At 51.3% G+C, this 20,613-nt stretch overlaps 1 protein-coding gene across 1 annotated transcript; it reads right to left on the bottom strand.

The window, feature by feature from the left end:
* Positions 1–11,822: 11,822 nt before the first annotated feature.
* LOC142250531 (uncharacterized) lies at positions 11,823–17,272 on the bottom strand. The gene is made up of 3 exons (XM_075322708.1): positions 16,503–17,272; positions 14,048–14,179; positions 11,823–13,150 (listed from the first exon to the last, which is right to left on the bottom strand). The coding sequence occupies exons 1-3, from the start codon at positions 17,203–17,205 to the stop codon at positions 12,555–12,557; spliced, it is 1,431 nt and encodes a 476-aa protein (XP_075178823.1). The 5' UTR covers positions 17,206–17,272; the 3' UTR covers positions 11,823–12,554.
* Positions 17,273–20,613: the final 3,341 nt, after the last annotated feature.

Here is a 20,613-nt window from a genome sequence, read left to right as displayed (position 1 = left end):
CCGTGGCAGCCTCCTCGGATGCTTCAAGACTTCGTTTGGCCTCACCACCCCGGTACGCCGGAGATCCCAAGACCTGCAGGGGATTCATAAACCAATGCTCCCTCCATTTCAAGCAGCTGCTGCACTTGTTTGCCTCTGACCAAGCCAAGGTCGCGTTCATGATGTCCCATCTAGAGGGTGAGGCGCTGGCCTGGATGAACCCCTTGTGGGAGAAGGAGGATCCGGTGACCACCAACATCCAGGAGTTCCTGCAGGCATTTCGTGGCACCTTTGACGAGCCTGGACGCACCTCCGCGTCTGCCTCATCTCTCCTCCGGCTACGTCAGGGGACTCTGACGGTGGGTCAATATGCCATCCGTTTTCGCACCTTGGCTTCGGAACTCGGGTGGAACAATGAGGCTCTAACCGCCGCCTTCTGGGAAGGCCTCTCGGGTCGAATTAAAGATGATCTGGCTGGTTGTGACGTGCCGTCCACCCTGGATGCCCTGATTGCCCTAGCGACTCGAGTGGATCTTCGTTTTCAGGAACGATCCAAAGAGGTGTCCCGTGAGAGACGTCCGATACGGCATTCCTCTCCTCCGCAGAAGCCCGCCGTACTTCAGTCAACGTCATCTGGTGTCTCCGTCCACGAGCCCATGCAGATCGACCGTTTGCGGCAGTCTGAGCAACGCCGAGCAGAACGGCTCGCCAAGGGCCTCTGCTTCTACTGCGGAGAGGGCACACACCTTCTACGCTCCTGTCCAGAGAGGCCGGGAAACTCCAAAGCCTAGGGTTGGTAGGAGAGGCCACCCTAGGTGCTGGGACTCTCTCAGACCCGGTTACGTGGACAGTTCAATTGACAACGGGAGAGACGCGGTTCACGGCCGAGGCATACCTCGATTCCGGGGCAGCAGGCAATTTCATCCAGCAGGCCACGGTGGACAAGTACCAGGTGCCTGTTACTCCACTCGACAAACCCCTCGTGATTGCCTCTGTGGATGGGAGACCCCTCTCTGACACCATCTCGTGGATCACCAAGCCGGTGGAACTGTGTATCGGTGCCCTGCACACCGAGAACATCGCTCCCTATGTCCTCCCACACATGTCCCATCAAATCCTGCTGGGACTCCCCTAGTTACGGACACACGAACCCTCAGTCAGCTGGGGTACTGGTGAAATCACCCGATGGGGCTCCTCTTGCCACGAAAATTGTCTGAAGACTATTCAACCCATCCGACGACCTCCGGTTCCAGAGTCCCTACCGGGACTGCCCTCGGCCTATTGGTCCTTCGCGGACGTCTTTGATAAAAAGGAGTCAGAGGTACTGCCGCCACATCGTCCTTACGATTGTGCCATCGACCTGCTCCCGGGAACTACACCACCTCGAGGACGGATATATCCGCTGTCTCCTGCCGAAACAAGGGCCATGTCTACCTACATCACAGAGAACCTGGCAAGGGGATTCATTCGGAGATCCTCCTCTCCTGCTGGAGCAGGCTTCTTCTTCGTTAAGAAGAAAGAGGGCGACCTACGCCCATGCATTGACTACCGGGGATTGAACCAAATCACCGTGAAAAATAAATACCCTCTGCCGCTCATCCCCGAATTGTTTGATCGGCTTAGAGGAGCTCGTGTGTTTACCAAGTTGGATCTTCGGGGTGCCTACAACTTGGTCCGCATCCGCTCTGGGGACGAATGGAAGACCGCGTTCAATACCCGTGATGGGCACTATGAATACTGTGTGATGCCCTTCGGCCTGTGTAACGCACCAGCAGTCTTTCAGGAATTGGTGAACGACGTGTTCCGGGACCTTCTCTACATCTGTGTGGTGGTGTATCTTGATGACATCCTGGTCTTTTCTCCGGACCTCCAGACCCACAGAGAGAACGTGCAGCTGGTACTACAACGACTGAGGGAAAATCGTCCGTACGCCAAGTACGAGAAGTGTGTCTTCGAGCAGTCTTCTCTTCCCTTCCTGGGTTACGTAATCTCCGATACCGGACTGCAGATGGATCCGGAGAAGGTCTCTTCCATTCTCAACTGGCCCCCTCCTTCTGGACTGAAGGCAATCCAGCGCTTTCTGGGATTCGCAAACTATTACCGCCAGTTCATCCCTCACTTCTCGGCTCTGACTGCTCCTCTCTCCGCCTTGACCAAGAAGGGGGCTAATCCAAAGGACTGGTCACCTGTGGCCGACGCCGTGTTTGGCTCTCTGAAGCGGGCATTTGCCTCCTCCCCTGTGCTCCACCGTCCGGAGTTAAACCGACAGTTCACCTTGGAGGTGGATGCCTCCTCCTCGGGAGCCGGAGCAGTGCTCATGCAGAAGTCCTCCTCCGGGAAGATGGTGACTTGCGGTTTCTTCTCCAAGAGCTTCTCAGCGCCTGAACGCAACTACACCATCGGTGACCGAGAGCTATTGGCAGTCAAACTGGCTCTGGAGGAATGGCGCTACCTTCTAGAGGGAGCAGTGTACCCCGTGATCATTTACACGGACCACAAGAACCTGGAATACCTGCGGTCCGCTCAGCGACTGAACCCACGGCAAGCCAGGTGGTCCTTGTTCTTTGCGATGGACTTTATTACGGACTTGCCACTGTCCTCCGGACACACAGTCATATGGGTCGTGGTGGATCGGTTCTCCAAAATGGCTCATTTCGTCCCTATGGCTGGACTGCCCTCTGCCCAGGAACTCGCTGACGCCTATATACAACACATCTTCCGCTTGCATGGCTTTCCATCACACATTGTGTCCGACAGAGGAACTCAGTTCACCTCCCGCTTCTGGAGGGCCCTCTGCAAACATCTGGGAGTGACTCTGGACTTTTCTTCGGCCTACCATCCTCAGTCGAATGGCCAAGTGGAACGAGTCAATCAGATCTTGACCTCCTTCTTACGTCACTACGTCAACGCCCATCATGACGACTGGTCCACGCTTCTTCCTTGGGCTGAATTCTCCCATAACCACCACGTCAGTGAGTCCTCCTCCAGCTCTCCCTTCCATGTCGTTTACGGACTTCAGCCTTCCGTCCCATTACCTGTATCCTCTTCCTCGGATGTCCCTGCTGCTGATGCTGTAGCCCGTGACTTTGCAACAATTTGGGACTCTGTCAAGGCGTCCCTTGGACGTGCTTCCCTGCGGATGAAGAGACACGCAGACAAGAGGCGTCTGGACCCTCCGTGTTTCTCTCCAGGAGATCTCGTCTGGCTTGCTTCCAAGTACGTCCGATTGAAGCTACCATCCTACAAGCTGGGTCCTCGCTACATCGGATCGTTTAAAGTCCTCAGCAAGATCAATGAGGTCTCCTACAAACTGCAGCTCCCAGCCACGATGAGGATACCCAACTCCTTCCACGTCTCCCTGCTCAAGCCGGTTGTCCTTGGTCCCTTCTCCGCTGCTGCCAGTCCGGCTCCTCCTCCTATTGCCGATGATGACATCTATGCGGTAAGGGATATCGTGGCCATGAAAACCGTACGGGGCCGACAGTTCTTCCTGGTAGACTGGGCAGGGTATGGTCCTGAGGATAGGTCCTGGGAGCCCCGGGAGAATGTGGGTACTCCCCTGATCCGTGCCTTCCTGTCCCGGTTGCGGGGAGGGGGGCGTGGGGGGGGTACTGTCACGCTCTCCGGGTCCCCTGCTCTGCTCCCCGGCTCACCTGCCACGCTCCCCGGCTTCCCTGCTTCTCTCCCCGGTCTCCAACCTCCATTGCCTGCGGTCTCCAGGCGGCCCGGTCCCCGCTCCCGGCGCCCGTCGGCTACTCAGCCCCAGCCCGGCTCTCCTGCTTCCTGTTCACCGCTCCCTGCCCTGGCTTCTGGCACCCGGGCCTCGCGCATGCGCATTAGGGCGCGCGCGCGGTCATTGACCCTTTCTTAAAGGGCCAGCGTCCACTGACAGGAAATTGAACACACAGGTACAGGGTATAAAGGGGTTTAGTGTCCAAGTGGGCGGGGCCTGTTCTTCTTGTTTCCTAAGCTAGGACTTAGGTCTCCTTGTGTCTCTGTGCCATACTTACCTATCTCTCTTCTAGAGCCGCTCCTGCCTCGCCATCCGGTCCTGCCGATTCCCGAACGCTGACTATCTGCCATCCCGTCAGTCCGTTCCATCTCTGATCCCTGTGGTGACCTGTCCTCTCGCTCCATCGGTTCCGGACTCTGCCTGACAACATCTCGGCCTCCGAACCTGAGCTCCGTCACCCGGACTACCATCAGTGATTCCGTGGTCCCAGGGACTTCTCCATTCCACTCTTGTGCACGGACTGTCCTGCTACCCGTAGTGCTCCGGCTACCGGACCCCTTGCCTTCATCAAGGAGTTCGGCCCAGTGGATCCACCTCCTGGGTCTGCCCGTCCACCTGGCCCTAACACAGGGTCGGACTGGGGTGCCAGGGGCCTACCAGGGAAATTACCTCTAGGAGCCCACACTGTAGCTACCATAAACGGTTTTATTTCTTGTTCATTTTCGGCTTCTCTCAGTATAACTTGCGCCTTTTAGCAAACTACGGTGTGCAAAAAAGAACTGTATTGTGCCCTGCAGATATCACAGGATTTCTTGTAGCATCTTATTTATTGTAGTTAATTATGGAATCTATTATTTACAATCAGTCGCAGTTTTTCTTACACACGGACATTCCTTGTCTTAGGAAAACCACTGAGTCCATCAGGAAAACAATATTCAAAGAGAAGCAGAATGTTATCCAGCATCTTCAAATGGAAAAGTTTACTAAAATTAATCCCCCTATGCCACCATCTATCCACCATATAGGGTCTGTCCCCACTGACTTGGGAAATCCCCTATAGAGTCAGTATGTGGTGGTGTGAAACATTACCACTCCAATACACTTTTCCATTTGGAGACTCCGGTGAATATTTGCTTCACTTTAGTCTGACATTTATCTATTTTTTTCTGTCTTTGTTATAATAGTGGTATCTGTAGCGCCCCTGAGACCCTCAGGGCACTACAGGGAACTGCATCCTCTTGGGGATGCAGGACCTACCCCCTGGGACCTGGAGTACCAGTGCCGATTCCACCAAAACACGACCAAAATCCTAGTTCTCCACTGCACACAGGGCATAGAGGGTTAACCATGTAAGGGGATGGTCGCCATGGGAACGAGTCCCTCAGTATAGCCAGCCTGGTGGGAGGGGTCAGCAGTCAGTCAGTCGGTAGTCGGTAGTGAGTTGAGTGGCACACAGAAGAGGTGTGCGGACGTGCCTGAGCTGGGTTTGTGTAACGGTGACCCGGGGGCACAGGAGAGAGGTCGCCAGGATGGGTACCGGAGATACCGCTGGGACCAGAGCACGCACTGGGCACGGGGCACAATGCGCTAGGTCAAGCGTCAGTTTCATACGGTTTGATAAATACCTTCCCAGTGAGGACACCTTCACGGACTTCACCGAACCAAATAATCCGGGGGCATCAGCAGTAAACTAGGATCGGGGTTTGGACATTTACCTCCCTGCAAGGTCTGCACTTCCCTACATATGGAGAAGGAGACTGTACCCCAAAAGGGACGTCTGGGCTCACAAACGCTCCATGCTACGGGGACCCAATCAACTGAGAGTGCCGGGGACAGTGCAACCTAGGTCATTACATTGGCACTGATACTCCAAGGGACCTGAACCAGTGGTTCAAAGGTCAGAGTGAGTAGAGACTGTTAATGACAACCTGGTGTGGTCTCCGTTATTACCCTGCAACATCTCCCAGGCACAGCTCTACCTACAGAGGATCTAACGCCATTGCTGCATACACCACCAGCCCATCAGATGCATCCAACTACTCCACAGCGTGGCTGGCCAGTAAAGGTCTAAAAGATGAAAAAATAATGACATGGCCTCCTTGTTCACCTGATCTGAACCCCATAGAGAACCTGTGGTCCCTCATAAAATGTAAGATCTACGGGGAGGGAAAACAGTACACCTCTCGGAGCAGTGTCTGGGAGGCTGTGGTGGCTGCTGCGCGCAATGTTGATCGTAAACAGATCAAGCAACTGACAGAATCTATGGATGGTAGGCTGTTGAGTGTCATCATAAAGAAAGGTGGCTATATTGGTCACTAATTTTTTGGGGTTTTGTTTTTGCATGTCAGAAATGTTTATTTCTAAATTTTGTGCAGTTATATTGGTTTACCTGGTGAAAATAAACAAGTGAGATGGTAATATATTTGATTTTTATTAAGTTGCCTAATAATTCTGCACAGTAATAGTTACCTGCACAAACAGATATCCTCCTAAGATCTTCGTTCCGAATAGTATGTGCAATGCAAATTAATGGGGAAAAACTAACAATGTAACGAGTAACCTGAATGCTGTACTTTTCGTGTGGGTAGCAAATACTGCGGAATTCGGGTTACTCATTACATTGCGAGTTTTTCCCCATTGACTTGCATTGCACATGCTATTTGGAATGAATATGCGAGTATTAGACAATACTCGTTATGACTGTAGCGAGTGCGATTAGTTAGGTACTCGATCAACTCTACTTACAGCAAATGAAAACCCAAAAATCATTATCTCAGAAAATTAGAATAATTACCACAAAATACCTGCAAAGGCTTCCTAGGTGTTTAAAATGCCCTCTTAAGGGGGCTTTACACGCTACGATATCGCTAATGTGAAGTTGTTGGGGTCACGGAATTTGTGACGCACATCCGGCCGCATTAGCGATGCCGTTGCGTGTGACACCTATGAGCGATTTTGCACGGTTTTTTGCGACGATGCAAAATTTGCATCGTCGCAAAAAAACGTGCAAAATCGCTCATCGGTGACATGGGGGTCCATTCTCAAATATCGTTACTGCAGCAGTAACGAATTGTTCTTCGTTCCTGCGGCAGCACACATCGCTCCGTGTGACGCCGTAGGAACGAGGAAGCTCTCCTTACCTGCCTCCCGGCCGCAATGCGAAGGAAGGAGGTGGGCGGGATGTTACGTCCCGCTCATCTCCGCCCCTCCGCTTCTATTGGGCGGTGGTTCAGTGACGCTGCTGTGACATCGCTGTGACGCTGAACGAACCGCCCCCTTAGAAAGGAGGCGGTTCGCTGGTTACAGCGACGTCGCCGGGCAGGTAAGTATGTGTGAAAGGTCTGGGCGATGTTGTGCAGCACGGGCAGCGATTTGCCCGTGTCGCACAACCGATGGGGGCGGGTACCCACGCTAGCGATATCGGTACCCATATCGCAGCGTGTAAAGCAGCCTTTAGTCTGGTTCAGTAGGCTACACAATCACGGGGAAGACTGCTGACTTGACAGATGTCCAGAAGGCAGTCATTGACATACCCCACGAGAAGTTAAAGGCTACTTTCACACTTGCGTTTTTTTCCTTCAGTCGCAATCCGCCGTTTTGGAAAACAGCGGAATCCGTTAACGGATTCCGCTGCTTCCCATAGACTTGTATGGACGACGGATTGCGACTGATGGACCTGCGTTGATTCCGCCGGTTTTTGAGCAGCGGAATCCTTAGGATTTCGCTGCGCATGCTCTCTCTGGCTCCCTGCAAACGTAACCAGGGTACACATAGGGTTATTAAGCAAAGCGCTTTGCTTAGTTACCCGATATTTACCCTGGCTACGTGTGCAAGGAGCCAGCGCTAAGCGGTGTATGCTGGTAACCAAGGTAAATATCGGATAACCAAGCAAAGTGCTTTGCTTAGTTAACCGATACCCTCGCTACGTGTGCAGGGAGCCCGAAACTTCCCCGCTTAGCTCCGCCCCCTCCCGCACTCCACTCTGCATGTACACACGCACGCACACAGACACACAGACGCACACACACTCACCTGTCCCCAGCCATGCAGTCCCCGGTACTGACGTCCTCAGCGCCATGGCCCTGCTCGGCTCCACCCACCCCACACTCTGCCCCCCTGCACACATTCTCGGCGGCCGAGCGATCAGCTGATCATCTAGCGTCTGGCTGCTGTGAACGATCAGCTGATCACCCGGCGGCCAGCTGCTCTGAACGATCAGCTGATAACCCCCCATGGCCGGCTGCCGTGAACGATCAGCTGAGCACCTGGCAGCCGGCTGCTGTGAACGATCAGCTGATCACCCGGCGGCCAGCTGCTCTGAATGATCAGCTAATCACCCGGTGGCCGGCTGCTGTGAGCGATCAGCTGATCACCTGGCAGCCGGGTGATCAGTTGATCGTTCTCAATAGTCTGCCGCCGGTAAAACTGTAAAGAAAAAAAAAAGCACATTCCGTTGTTTTGTACGATCTGTTGCATCCGTTGTGCCACTATATGCAACGCATCCGTTGCATCCGTCACACAACGCAATGCAACGGATGCTGTTCAATGCAAGTGTGAAACTAGCCTAAGCCACAAAAGGTCATTGCTGAAGAAGCTGGCTTTTCATAGAAGTGGTCCCAGCACCCTCTGTGTCAGAGAGGGGTCCACCACTCTGGCCAGCTGATGAAAGCTCATCCCCGGAGCCGCTGCCAGATCAATCGGAGGAGTACCTAGCACCCTCAAGAAGAATGAGAGGCCTGGATGCCGAGCCCACAGTTCCCAAACGCCCGGAAGGGGTCGCAGCATTCCCATGGGTGAAAGAGGCTGGTATGCCTTTATATGTCATGCAGTGCCCTAAGAACACCGTGGCAAGTCCAAGCTCCACCTCCACTGCTGCTACCAGGTCCCCAAAGTCACCTCCACCAGGGGACACTCAAGATGCTAAAGAAGATACAGAAGCATTAGATACAGAAGCAGAAGATACAGAAACACCAGATGACACACAAGGTGAAACACCAGATGAAACATTCACCTACGTCATCCACTCAGTCTGCCTTTTCTGGACTTGCTTGTCTCTATTGATCCAGAAGGTAAGCTCAGAACAACCATATATAGAAAGCAAACTTCCACAAACTCACTCCTCAGGTGGGATAGTCATCATCCTTTGCCTCTCAGGCGTGGTATCCCAAAGGGACCATACCTGCGCCTGAGAAGGAATTGTTCGGATCAGAGTGAGTTTGTGGAAAAGGCGAATGACTTGAGGAATCGGTTTCTTGAAAAGGGCTACCCAGATCATGTCTTGAGAAAAGCCTTCAAATACTCTTTGGAGCAGGACCGGAGTAAGCTCCTGTCACCGCAACCTAAACAAAATCAGGATGAGGGGCTTGTAAGGCTTCTTACAACCTATACTAAGGGAGCCTCTGCAGTCAGAAACATACTGGAGCAACACTGGGGTATTCTGAGAATGGACACTGATCTGATGGAGTGCCTTAAACCACAGCCCAACATCACTTATCGTAAAAAACGCTCTTTGGGAGACCGTCTAACACATAGTCATTTTGTGGCACCGACTGGTGGTGGCACATGGATTCCTAAAAAAAACATCTGGTTGTTTTCGATGTGGCTCGTGTGTTGCATGTGCATATATCAGCACGGGTAACAAATTTACGAGTACATCTACTGGTGAGTCTCTCTTGGTCAGAGAGTTCATCAATTGCAAGACAAAGGGTATTGTGTACTTAGCAACTTGTCACTGTGTCACATACAATATGTGGGTAAAACCACACGTGAGTTTCGTAGAAGAGTAGGTGAGCATATGGGGGACATCAGGAATGACCGTGTTACCCCCATTGCTAGACGCATGAACATGCAGCACAGCTCCAACAGGGAAGCCATTTCTTTTATGGGCATCCTAAAAGTCAAAGCATCTCCTAGGGGTGGGAATCTAGATCGTACTTTGCTACAAAAGGAGGCAAGGATGATGTTCCGTTTAAATACTTGCCGCCCTGAGGGTCTTAATGACCAGATTAGTTTTGGTTGCTTCATATAATATCTTGACCTCTTGGTCAGTTGGTTGTTCTTGTCCTGGGGATGATGAATCTAGCTTTTTGACCATGAATAATACTACATAGCCCAATTATTCTATCGGCCGTACTCCTATTTATGAGTATTAATTCCGGCCAGGTGGGGGATATTATGTGTATAGACCTCTTCATTTATTATTGGAGTATTTCCCTATCACAAGGTATAATAATCCTTTATAGGATACACGTTATTGATTATAGTCCCATATTTACAGTTTGAGATTGTTCATTGATACAATTTTAAATTCTTTTTGGTGTCTTTTTATTTAGTCCACCTTTATATATCTTCTTTAAGTAATTTTGCTTGATCCGTATACCTATGTATTTACCTCTAGTATCTGCTAGGTCCTTTATTAACTCTCCAGGTATATATAGGTGGCTTTACACACTGCAACATCGCAAACGACATCGCTGTAACGTCACCAGTTTTGTGACGTTATAGCGACCTCCCCAGCGACATTGCAGTGTGTGAAACACATCAGCGACCTGGCCCCTGCTGTGAAGTTGCTGATCGCTACAAATCGTTCAGGACCATTCTTTGGTCCGTTGTTTCCCGCTGTGCAGCAAAGTCTCAGTGTGTAAAGGGGACTTTACAGCGACTTCCCATTCAAAAAGCTGCTTTACAACATCCCCAATGACTAGCTAGGTCGTTCTGTAGGTCCGGATCGCTGTTGCGTCGTTGGCCAGGTCGGCCTGTTTGACAGCTCACCAGAGACTTTGTAGCGATCCCGGCCAGGTTGGGATCGCTGGTGGGATCGCTAGAAAGTCTCAGTGTGTAAAGGGGCCTAATTAGGCTATGTGCCCACGCTGCGAATTTACCGCGGATTTTGCCGCGGATTTGCCGCGGATTTACCGCGGATTTCCCGAAAATCTGCAGCAGCGGCACTTCCAAGCCATTTCAATGGCATTTTGGAAATGCTGTGTCCATGCTGCGGATTTTTCCGCGGCGGATTTGCCGCGGATTTTGATCTGGAAAAATCTGCAGCATGTCAATTATTGTTGCGGATTTTGGTGCGGATTTTGGGTATAGAATGGGGAAAAAAAAAAAATCCGCATCAAAATCCGCGGCAAATCCGCGGGTGCGGATTTGCCGCGAAAGTCGCGGATTTTCATTCAGAAAGATCCGCAGGTACATTCTACCGTGGACACATAGCCTTATAGTCTTATAGTGTTGATCCCTATTCAGCATACCAGTTATTACCTTTTGTTCTTTTACAAATGGTTGTGATTACACTGTCTGATTTGCCTCCATCTTAAGCCTTCTCCTTTGGTCCCATATCTTATTTAATGCATCACAAAAGACAGTTTAAGTGATGACGCCCATACCACACCCCAGAATACACTATATATACATATATATACACACATTCATCGTATCCTATGTATTCATCTATGTGTATTTTTTATTTATTATTTTTACAAACGTTATTTTAGGGGTGCAGGGGTACAAGAGGACCATAAGACCACTTCGGAGATTACTAATAAGACCAAAAAAGAAAAAAACGAATACAAGGGTCTATAATACATACAAAATATTTTATTAATTAAAAACCATTTGATCTCAAAAGACCCAGCCGGAGCTGGACAATAGGCCTCACAATCCACACAATCATATCATCCCTGTCTCAGAGTTCAATATAAATAGGGAGCATATGTATATATAAACATAAAAATGTATCACAGCATTATATATAATCAAGGATAGTAATTACAACCATATAGAAATTCATCCAATTATATCTCAAACCAATAAATGTATAAATACAATACAATACATTAGTTAATCATAAAGTGATAAGTGTGTCCAAGAATTATGGTTACTGAACAATCATAAAGTGCAAAGTGCAAAATAAATAGAAAAAAGAAGAGAAAAGAGAGGTCAGTGTGCATGCACACATATATATACATATACATACATTGGTATTTAAATAGTTAAAAGAACAGCCAAGACTCCATAAATGGCTGGAAAGAGTTAATGGTAGACTGCTGAGACCAGATTACCCTCAACCAAAAACCCTCCCATGTCCGATTAACCACTCTGAGACAAGTTAACCAAAATACAAACTTTATTAGGAGAGCTTTATAAAATTGGTAAACATCTCTCATCTTTTGTTGTGGATGGAGGTCGGTCACAGCACAATTAACCATTATAAATAACCACTTTCAAAACGAAACTTTGTGCCAGGCCGGACTTCCGGCGCACTTTAGCCTTCGTAATTGAACTGTGTTCCTTGAAACCGCTGTGACTGTAAAAGAATAACCAAAAACTAGGGAGGGAGGGTGGGACAGCACCGTCCGGATCTCACAAGGTGAGGAGAGACCGGATCCCGGAAAAGAGGGAATATTTATAGGGGGGAAGAAAGGGATTATGGGAACATTCCCATTGGACAAACCCTTTGGAAGGGGAGGAGGGAGAATCGGACATGCGAGGGGGACTTAACCCCTTACTACCCGGGCACAGCAGTCAGGGTGCATTCAGTAAAACACTGACATGCCCCTGAAGACTGCTGAGACCAGATTACCCTCAACCAAAAACCCTCCCATGTCCGATTAACCACTCTGAGACAAGTTAACCAAAATACAAACTTTATTAGGAGAGCTTTATAAAATTGGTAAACATCTCTCATCTTTTGTTGTGGATGGAGGTCGGTCACAGCACAATTAACCATTATAAATAACCACTTTCAAAACGAAACTTTGTGCCAGGCCGGACTTCCGGCGCACTTTAGCCTTCGTAATTGAACTGTGTTCCTTGAAACCGCCACGGAGGAGCAGAGGCCCTAGACTGTGCTCCGACCCCCACCCATAATGAACAAGGCCTGCTCAATACCGTCTTGCAGGCCTGATAAAAATATGTCTAGGCCAATATTATTCAAATGAACGCCATCGTTCAACATCAGGGAGGAATTGTCCCCTTCCAATTGCCAGTGTCTAACGACGATCCCTGCCTTAAAGCGGACAAAACGCGAAATACGTGAGTTGAGTGTCCGCCTCGAACGCTCCAGAGCTGCAGCTCCTTCGGCCCCTCGCCAGACAGGCCGGGAAATGACCTCGGACCAAACAAGGACAAGTTCAGGAAAAAAGGCATGAAACTTGTCCACGTCAGACCTCATTGTGGTGATAAGTTCCGCCAAACGGCGGGCACCGAGGTCATTTCCCCCGGCGTGAATGACGAGGACCACCGGAGTTAAAGCAGACCTCGCAATTTCCACAACCTCCGGTATAACTTGAGGCCATATGAGACCCCTGACGCCTCTCCAATTGACTTCGAAGCCCCGAAAGCCAAGGGCACGTCCTCCAGGTCGATTCTCAGCCCGCTGTCCTGCCCAGAAAATATAGGAGTGTCCCAATAACCAAATGACAGGTTTGGCAGCTCCTAAAAGAAGAAAACTGTCAGTGACACATGTACAAGAAGGCAAACCTGTGCAAAAGAAAATTGATTAAAGAAGCAGTAATTCTGGTCTAATATATCTCGCAAAACACGCGGAACGCCACCGGCCTATGCGCTGTATGACTTCATTAGGCAATCCCGCCCGGGCGGCCTCAGTCGCCGCCCCAATCCGGAAGGAGTGAGTACCAAATTCGCCGGCGGGCAAACCCAGGAACCGCAAACATTTTCGAAAAACGGCTAAAAATTGGAATCTCGTCAGGGGGGAACCATCTTCATGGACCAGGAAGGAAGAACTACCATGGCGCAAAGCGATATAGTTAAGGGTCAATGTAACAGGGCATACCGGACCATGAATAGCAAACAAAGATATCCAGCAGCCATTTCCGGTTTGATCGGTTTTAGATTTCCGAATTCTAATCCGTAAACCCCCATTACACAATGCGATGTCGTCGTGCCGAAGGCCCCCATGAGTGCCTCTGGCAGGAGAAACCAACTCACTAATGCGCAATGCGCCAAAAAAGGCAATAGCAAAAGAGGCGGAGAAGAGGGCAGACTCGAAAGGAGGAGGACAAACAGCGGAGATATGTCCGATGATACGAGAAAGGAGGCTAAAGGAAACCGGCCTTCTACACTCCCTTATGGGCTGCCCCCTACCCCACCCCTTAACTGCTTGCTGAACTATAAAAAACTTAGTAACGTCCGACCAACCTCGGAGTTTGAAATGAAAAGCAAGCCCAGACAATCGGTTCCGCGCTACCGCGCAGGAAGCACCTTTTTTATACAGATGGTACAGATACCGGCAGGTAACGTCCAGTCTAGCCGAATCAGAGGTAGAAACCGGATAATTAGCTGCAAAAATTAGCCATTCATCCCATGCCTTACCGTAAGCCAGCCAAGTCCTCGGGGCCAGTGAAGACGTCACCAAAGGCATCAGCTGCATTCCAGCAGGTCCCATATGCTGGGTGGACACGACATTCCCTCTGGTTGTGCCCGAGGACACAGCTGCCGAAATTTCTGAAATTGAAAACGGGAAAGTGAGTCAGCGATAGCGTTGCACCTGCCAGGCACATGGCGAGCCCTGAACCACATATTGAGCTCGAGGCACTGCAGCACAAAAAATCTAAGTAACTTTAGGACTGGCAAAGAGGATGAAGTCAGATGGTTTATCGCGTGCACAACGGACATATTATCAGTCCAGAATAAAATTCGTTTATTTCTGAAGGCTGGCCCCCAGATCACAACAGCTGTTACTATGGGGAACAATTCAAGGAGGGTCAGGTTGGACACAAAACCTCTGTCGTGCCAAGATTGGGGCCATTGCTCAGCACACCATTGCTCGCCAAAAAATAACGCCAAAACCCAACGATCCCGATGCATCGGAAAAAAGTGATATTTCTTCATTGGAAAGAAAGTTATCCTGAAAACAAGTTTGACCATTATACCTGGATAGAAAATCATTCCAGATAAACAAATCAGCTCTCAAGCAGGGGGTAATCCTGATGCGATGATGAGGAAGGCGAATGCCTTTAGTGGCAAGTGATAACCTCCGGGAAAAAACTCGGCCCATTGGCATGACACGACAGGCGAATACAAGAAGGCCCAGCAAAGATTGCATCTGACGAAGGGTCACACTACGAACCGAACAAAAACCCATAATCAGAGAGCGCAGCTTTACTACCTTGTCATCCGGGAGGCGGAATAGCATTGAATTTGAATCTATTTCAATACCGAGGAAGGAAAGAACCTGGGAGGGGCCTACTGTTTTGTCCTTCGACAAAGGAACACCAAATCTGGACATCAAACTGCAAAACGAATCCAATAGAAGCTGGCAATGGGTGGAATCTTGAGGGCCAACAAAAAGGAAGTCATCAAGATAATGAATAATAGATTGGGAACCAGATTCCACCTTCACGGCCCATTCTAAAAAAGAACTGAATAGCTCAAAGTATGAGCAAGAGATTGAGCAACCCATGGGAAGGCATGTATCGTAATAATAAAAACCATCTACGAAACATCCCAACAGATGGTAGCAATCCGGGTGAACCGGGAGAAGGCGGAAAGCCGACTCAATATCTGACTTGGCCATCAAAGCCCCCGGTCCCGCTTGCCTAACTAACGCAACAGCTTTGTCAAAAGAGACATACGTGACTGACGCATCCGAATCGGGTATACCATCATTGACAGACAAACCTTTCGGATGTGAAAGGTGGTGAATTAAACGAAATTTCCCAGGCTCCTTCTTCGGGACGACCCCCAGCGGGGACACCCGTAAGTTGTAAAAAGGGGGTGATTCAAAAGGGCCCTTTAATCTGCCTTTTTCTAACTCACAGTTTATTTTATCAAGTAAAACTGCATGAAGCTCCGTCGCAGACTTTAGGTTACGGGCAAAAAGGGGGTGTCTGTTAAGTTTAAAAGGAATAAAGAAACCAAAAGAGAAGCCGAAGCGCAGCTGCGCCGCCGCATCCTTATTGGGGTACCGGTCGAGCCACGGCCCCATCTCGGCTACGCTCACCGGCGTCCCGAGTCTCAGGTGGGTTTGACGGCTTTGTTGGCAATTTCGCCGAAGGGCGAGGGCATTTTGCCGCTGCGTGGGGGCCTCCGCAAGCAGAACATTCATGTTTATACCTGCAGAGACCAAAGAATCGGCAGTGCCCTTCGTTGAATTGCCAACATGTGCCGGGTCTACGGACGGCCACTGAACTGGAACCGGCGGAGTTGCCAGGGGCCGCGGAATGAAAGGGGGCTTTAGGAGTCATCATGAGGCGCAACCAGGAATCAGTAGCTTTAACCCCCCAACCCAAGTGAGGTTGCAGGGCCAAACGACGCCTGAAATCCTCATCATAACGCCACCACGCAGATCCGCCGTGCGCTTTGTATGCATTATAAATGGAATCAACATATATAAAAAGCTCCGAACAGCGTTCGGGGTGCTTCTGACCCATAACACCTCCCAATACAAAAAAGGCTTGCAGCCAGTTATTGATAGTTTTAGCGACCCTGGGTTTTTTGTCAAAAGGACGTTCGGCGGAACGCCTCTCTTTGTCAACCGTAAATTGGTCAGTGGAAACAAGCGACCAAATGTCTATGTAATCATTAGCCCATATTTTGTTGACCGTCTCTGGGTCAAGGTGAGAGCCCAAAGGGGACATACCACAAAAGAACGTGTCCTTATGTATATCAGCCCGAGGAGGAGGCTGAAATCTCTTCTCGGGCTGATTTCCAAGTAATAGGGGGTTAACCAGTATTTTATTACCCGGGGTATTTAAATGAGCTAACAGCGCTTTTAAAGACATAGCTGTATTATCACCTCCCCAAGCCCCAGAATAGTTGTACTCACCGACCGCTGGAGCATCTGTGGGATTCACCGATACATGTGGAGCCGTTACCAAGTCGGCAGCCTGTGGTTGAACCAAATAGGGTTCGGCATCTCTCCGGCGGCTTGATGTGCGACGAGAGCGCCTACTGGAAGTAATGGAGTCGCCGGATGACTCAGCCGTGGTTGATGGCGAACGCCATCTTGATGAGCGAGACCTACGGCTTCTCCGCGATGAACGTGACCGCCGCTCAGAATAAGCTGAGCGGCGACTGCGGTCCCTACTGTACCGCCTGCGTCTATATGGGCTGCGAGAACGTGAGGAGGAGTCGGAGGCAGCGGAGCGGTTTCCGCGCCCGCGGCGTCGCCTACCGCGGGCCGTGCTTCCAGCACCCGCAGCATCCTGAACAGGGAGAACCCGTGGTAAATTCTGCAGCTCAGGGGGCACAGCCATCGCCGGTTGTACTGCGGCTGGCAATGCCATCGCCGGAGGCGCAGCCGTTTGGAACGGCAGCACCTGCGGAGCCACGGGAGGCAAAGCCATACCCACCTGAGCTGCAAAAGGCAAGGCCATCATTCCAGGGGCAGCAGGAGGCACAGCCGTCACTACGGGCGCCGCAGGAGGCAAAGCCATCACCGCAGCAGCCGCAGGAGGTAAGGCCATCACTGCAGCTGCGGCAGGTGGCAAAGCCATTCCCCCCCCCGGGTTCATGGAATGTATTGACATTTGGGAAGGTATGATGTTGGAGGAAGCAGCAGCCCCCACCCTGCACACTTCTGAAGTAGTGCAGTGTGACAGAGAAACGGAACACAGTAGATGGTGGGGGCTGCAGACTATCAGCATGCTCCTCAGCCGATGAGGAGCTGCGGCTCTGATTACCTCCCATCCTATAAGGTGCGGGCGCTATGCAGGGAGGAGGGGTGAGCTGGTGCAGCAGGGCAGTTGTAGCAGGTGGGTTTTGGCGCGCAGGGACGTTATTTATTAAACTAAGCGGCGCCGCTTTGCCTGAGGGTGATGATAGGCTTGCGGCCGCCGCGTTCACTGCTGGGGGCGGGTGTGGGGACGCCACAGGGTGATTCGCGCGCGCCCGCCGTGCACGAGGAACGCGTGCACGCCGGGCGCGCGCGCGCCCCGCGCGCATGCGCAGTGGGGAGCTACATGCAGGGCTGAGAAGCTCCGGAGGGCGGATTGTGCGGGCAGGCCGCCCGCCGGCCGGAGCGTGCGGTTGAGCCTCAGGGGGAGGGGAACGCTGCTCACCCAATATAGCAGCAAGCCACGCATCTCCCTCCCTCCTGAGTCTGTCCCTGACAGCCTGATTGAGCAAATCGGTCATCTCTCACCGGGAAGGCTGCTGACAGCACCGTCCGGATCTCACAAGGTGAGGAGAGACCGGATCCCGGAAAAGAGGGAATATTTATAGGGGGGAAGAAAGGGATTATGGGAACATTCCCATTGGACAAACCCTTTGGAAGGGGAGGAGGGAGAATCGGACATGCGAGGGGGACTTAACCCCTTACTACCCGGGCACAGCAGTCAGGGTGCATTCAGTAAAACACTGACATGCCCCTGAATAACCAGTACTTAGAAAGGGGAGGGGGGGGGGGGTGATAAGTTCCTAAAAGGATAAACTCTCAAGATGGAGGATATAGGTGTATATACATATATATATACATACACATACATATACATATACACATATATACATATATATTTATGTACACACATACACACAGAAATGTATTAATTCTCTGGGGCAAGGGGTGAATCAGAGAGCAAAAAGAGCCCTTGTTAAATGATACCAGGGACAGTAGCTGTGACAGGGATAACCATATGCAGGTCTATTAAGCTGGGTTCACACTAAGCGACAGCGACAACGACGTCGCTGTTACGTCACCATTTTCGGTGACGTAACAGTGACCTTGTAAGTCGCTGTTATGATCGCTGCTTAGCTGTCAAACACAGCAGAAGCAGCGATCATAACGTCGCTGTGCTACATGTGCAGAGAGCAGGGAGCCGCGCTTAGCGCTGGCTCCTTGCTCTCCTAGGTACATGTCGCGGGCGGGGAGGAGGGTGTCAGCACACCGCGCTCACCCCTTCTGCTCGGGTCCGGCAGCTGCTCCTGGTGGCTCGAGCCGTGGGCCGGATCCCGGGGTTTCTCGAGCGACACTCCTCGCCCGTGAGTGAAAGGGGGTGTTTGTTGGGTGTGGGGATTGTTATAGTTCGTGACGCCACCCACGGTTGTGGTGATTGCACCACCGCTGCTCAGTGTGGGGGTCCCGGGGATGGTGATGCGGAGCAGCCAGGTGTTGTGTTGCCCCTCCGTGGGTAGGGGTTGGTGATCCCGGGGCCCGGTGATGAGATGTGAAGTGTAGGGCCTGGAGGGCGCAGGGACGCGGGGGCAGCGCTGTGCCTTGCGGCACTGTGGTACTCACTCAGCCTGACACACGGACACAGTTTGTACGGTAAACCAACGGCTGGTAGGACGGTCCCACAGACGGCTGCACCTGCACTCCCGGTAGGTGACGGTGATGTCTCTCTTCCTTGCACCTGTGTTGACTGATGGTAGCGGTGGATTCCCTCCGGTTACCCGCTCCCCGACTGCAATCTGGGCCGGAGGAGCTCTACACTTTGCCCGCAGGCGCTGGCCCTGGGGAAACTGGTGCCCTGGCGGTGGCGGTGTCTCCCCGGTAATGGTCGGGCTGTTGCCGTCAATCGGGACTTGGTTGTTGGGGGAGCTGCGTCCCCGTCACTGACGGATTTGGCAAATCTGGCGACTCCTAGCCTTGCCGGGGTCCGAGAGGCCCCTGCCCTGGTGCTGACTGTCCTTCGGAACACTGCTCCAGACCACCGGGCACACAGCCAACGGGGTCCTTCCAGGAACTTCCAAACGGTCCCCCTCCAGACAGTCACCGCCGTTGCTGACCTTGCTGTTCTGGCCCTCACTAAGATGGACCCTTCAGGCTGTCTTTCTCTTCTGTCACTTTACTTGCTTTTCCTCCTTTACTACTTTCACTTTCTTAACTCCTCCACTTTAGCTCCTCACACTTGCCCTGCCTGGGCTATCTGCCTGGTTACTTCCTGCCTCCAGAGCTGTGAGCTCCTTGGTGGGCGGAGCCAACCGCCTGGCCCACCCCCTGGTGTGCATCATCAACCTCTGGAGGAAGGCAACAAGGATTTGTGGTTAGCTGTGATGTGCCTACCTGGAGTGTGGGGTGTGGTGGTGTTGTGACCTGTGTCCCCTGGCTTGCCCAGGGCGACACATACAGTACACATCGGGTTAATTACCCGATGTGTACTGCAGCCACATGTGCACAGTGCAGGAGCCGGCGCTGGCAGCAAGAGTGGAGGCTGGTAACGAAGGTAAATATCGGGTAACCAGGGAAAGGTCTTCCCTTGGTTACCCGATGTTTACGCTGGTTACAGCTTACCGCAGCTGCCAGACGCCGGCTCCTGCTCCCTGCTCGCTTCATTTCGACGCTCTCTCGCTGTCACACACAGCGATGTGTGTGTCACAGCGGGAGAGTGACGACCAAAAAACGAAGCTGGACATTCAGCAACGACCGGCGACCTCACAGCAGGGGCCAGGTCGTTGCTGGATGTCACACACAGCGACAGCGACGGGACGTCGCTGCAACGTCACCGAAAATGGTGACGTAGCAGCGACGTCGTTGTCGCTGTGTGTGACACCAGCTTTAGTCATGTAATGAGATTAGAGTTAATGTAAACACTGCAGCCCTGTCAGGTGCTACTATGATAATTACTGCTGCATAGACTGAATGCCCTAATCAGAGGCACAGGCATAAAACAAAGCCTGTGATCTGTATACTGACATGGTATCAGGAGCACTGGTGAGAGCAGAGAAGTACAAGCAGGCACATTACCTAATAGCTGCAAATGCCACCAGACACTGATACAGGATTGTGACGCTCCCTGACGCTGGCGCTTCCTTCTTCAAAGGGGGGAGGCGGGAACATATGCTCCCTATTTATATTGAACTCTGAGACAGGGATGATATGATTGTTTGGATTGTGACGCCTATTGTCCAGCTCCGGCTGTGTCTTTTGAGATCAAATGGTTTTTAATTAATAAAATATTTTGTATGTATTATAGACCCTTGTATTCGTTTTTTTCTTT

Source organism: Anomaloglossus baeobatrachus, chromosome 9 (assembly GCF_048569485.1).
Source record: "Anomaloglossus baeobatrachus isolate aAnoBae1 chromosome 9, aAnoBae1.hap1, whole genome shotgun sequence".
Lineage (NCBI taxonomy): Eukaryota > Metazoa > Chordata > Amphibia > Anura > Aromobatidae > Anomaloglossus > Anomaloglossus baeobatrachus.
Note: the sequence above shows the minus strand (reverse complement) of the source record. Positions and strands in the feature narration are given on the sequence as shown.

Bases quoted from the DNA above. Each gene is read 5' to 3' on its own strand.
- LOC142250531 (XM_075322708.1), bottom strand. From the start codon at position 17,205: ATGTCAATACATTCCATGAACCCGGGGGGGGGAATGGCTTTGCCACCT. The intron at 14,180-16,502 runs GTGAGTACAACT...TTTCAATTTCAG, and splicing joins CACAGATGCTCCAGCGGTCG to AAATTTCGGCAGCTGTGTCC. The intron at 13,151-14,047 runs GTAAGGCATGGG...TTCTTCTTTTAG, and splicing joins GAGGACTTGGCTGGCTTACG to GAGCTGCCAAACCTGTCATT.